The sequence below is a fragment of the Apium graveolens genome, chromosome 7 (genome assembly GCF_009905375.1).
Source record: "Apium graveolens cultivar Ventura chromosome 7, ASM990537v1, whole genome shotgun sequence".
NCBI lineage: Eukaryota > Viridiplantae > Streptophyta > Magnoliopsida > Apiales > Apiaceae > Apium > Apium graveolens.
Genome location: NC_133653.1, coordinates 167,815,032 through 167,817,607, shown reverse-complemented (window position 1 = coordinate 167,817,607; position 2,576 = coordinate 167,815,032). Strand labels below are relative to the sequence as shown.

Below are 2,576 nucleotides of genomic sequence, written 5' to 3'. Positions count from 1 at the left end.
TGATCTTGAATGGACAACTCTACTTATTAAAAGTATAAATTGGAAGTGGAATAATCCAACTAAAAGAGAATCAGAATCAATACCATCAATCACTCATTATTTTGCTCAATACAGTAAAGCAGCACTCAAGAAAAAGGAAAACTAGAAAGCATAACTTTTTTCCCATGTTAATCATCTGCATTTATGTGCTTCTTAACCTTGAATCCACGGCCGGTACCCATTGTTTTGGACAGAGAAATGTGGACACCAGGATCATGGTGAGTGCAGGTAGCATTGAAGAGAATTGAATTGTTCACTGCCTGTACATTGCTGTTCACATAGGGCAGTGACAATGCCTTTGTCATTTCCTCCTTATGATTGCCATTCTTTTTTGACTTACCTTCTTCACTGCTGCTACTGCTGCTGCTGTTGTCGCTTCCGGAGCTCTTTCCTTCACCCCAAGTTCTAAACTTGCCTGGGAAGTTTCCAGGGCTGTTACCAGACTCCTTGTTCTTACGAGAAGGCCTCAACTCCATTATAGCTCCTTTGTTGTCACCGGCAACTGTTATAACCCTCATACCAGAACCATTTGGATTTGAAGTGTTCTTATGGTTACCTTTGTCTTTGTGATGAGGCTTTTTACTTTCTTCACGATCTCCTTTATGGGGATTTTCAGTGTTACGAGGTTCACTAGAGTACAACTTTGGTTTTTCTATTGTTTCCTGCACAAGGACAGCTTTTTGCTCGAATTCCAATGGATATTTCTGTCCTCGCTCATTGTCAGACTTCAACTGTGCAGGAGGAAGAGTTAGTGGCGATGGAGGATGAACAATGCGCCTATTGTTTGGAGATGCTGATGGAGTATTTGGCTGAGAGCTTACGGGTTTGGGGAAGGATGTCGAGTTTGTTGCAGGAGAATTGACAGAGCCGGATTCATATGGTGATGGATTTGGCGCAGAGGCTTGGGCTTGGGACATTGTTTTGGGTGCAGGAGAATTTTCTGTTGCACGCAACAGGGATGGAACTTTGGGGTTAGGGGACTGTGTCACAGAGGAAGAGGATGGAAGTGGAATTATGGGAGTCGGTGTTGCCTTTGGAGCAGCAGTGACTGGGAACAAAGTGGAAGGAGGCGATTTTTTAGTGGTGGATGGAGACTGTGTTTTAATTGGTGAAGGTGTTGGAGTCACAGTATTAATTGGTGATGATGGTTTTTTTGGAACTGGAGCTGGAATGGTAGGAGGAGACCTTGTCACTGGTGCAACAGGAGTTGGTGGCACTTGAATAGTTGCAACAGGTGGAGGGGGAACAGAAACCGGTGCTTGTGGTGCAGGTGGTGCCGGTTCTTGAGTTTGAGTGGGAATGACCCTAAAAGCAGGTCGAATAGCACTTGGCCTTGGCTGGGGAACTGGATCAGGCTGCGGGGGAGGGGCTGACCGAGCAGCCATAGTAGCTAAACGGAACCATGGACGTGCTGGAGGTTGTTGGCTAGCCATTATATAACAGGAACTTCAAAGAACGTAGTACCGTTCTCAGTAATTGTCAAGTACTCTGGAAAATGGTTATTGGAATGAGCACAAATAATTAGGATGACAAACCTCGTACATATATAGCTTCGTGACCCTCGAGTAAGCATGAAACATAGCCCCTCCATTTTCTCAAGCAGTGAGGCAAGGTATCAGATTCAGAAAGCACTAATACAGCTCACAGATTTCCCTTATAAAAGTTTCGTATCAAATGTCAGCTAGGGTGAATCTTAAGAAAGGTTATGGAGATTGCCTGCTTTGGGTCCATTTGGGTAAATTAACGGTCATATAAACCATGTAGGAGAATGCATTGTGCTTGTTTCGTAGAGAATGTCATTCTCCATGAGTATTTTGCACCATTCACAAGAATTCCCCCGTTCATTTGTGGGCTGACTTGCTGTGCTAATTGCAGCTGCACATTTTGAGCACATACAGAATAAAATGGCTTATAGTTAATCTAATTCTGTCTTAATTACAGCTAAAAAGTGTAAGCCACAATATACATGAAAAAACATGTCAAATACTAAGATTCTAAATTTGATTTGCACAAAAGATTTTCAAGTACTCACTTTAGATAGTGTCTGTGCCTTGCTTGATTATAATGTAATCCTCTTGCTGCTTTTACCTTTTGGATGGCTTGAACCGGGTGTCTTCCAAATATGGGCATCTGTTCTTTCATCTATTTAATGTGACATTTCTGATGATAGCCTCCTCCAGATACAACCAGATCATAATTTTTACACAAGAAATTTACTGAAAACTACTGAATTTGTGACAATTTGTGTGTGTGCAAGGTTTATTCTCTTTCCAAGTTCTTATTCAGCACAAGAGGATATTCTAACTTATAAAAAAAGAAATCGCACTTGCAGGTCACGCTCTGCTTGATTAGATGGAAATAAAGCGAGACAGAAACTAATGAGAAATTATAAAAAAACAAATTAATGGTGCAAGCAAGGATGAAACGGGAAAAAGTGAGAAGAATGAGAGAGTGCAAGACAATATTTCTGTTATGGAACTTTGTAAGAAAATACGTTGATAGATGGCATTCCATTCGCAAGTAATCTCAATTATTTT

At 41.4% G+C, this 2,576-nt stretch overlaps 1 protein-coding gene across 1 annotated transcript; it reads right to left on the bottom strand.

Moving 5' to 3' along the window:
• On the bottom strand, positions 1 to 1,640 carry LOC141672347 (uncharacterized). Its single transcript, XM_074478920.1, has one exon. It carries the CDS (start codon positions 1,470 to 1,472, stop codon positions 168 to 170), a length of 1,305 nt encoding a protein of 434 aa, XP_074335021.1. The 5' UTR covers positions 1,473 to 1,640; the 3' UTR covers positions 1 to 167.
• Between the last annotated feature and the right edge of the window lie 936 nt (positions 1,641 to 2,576).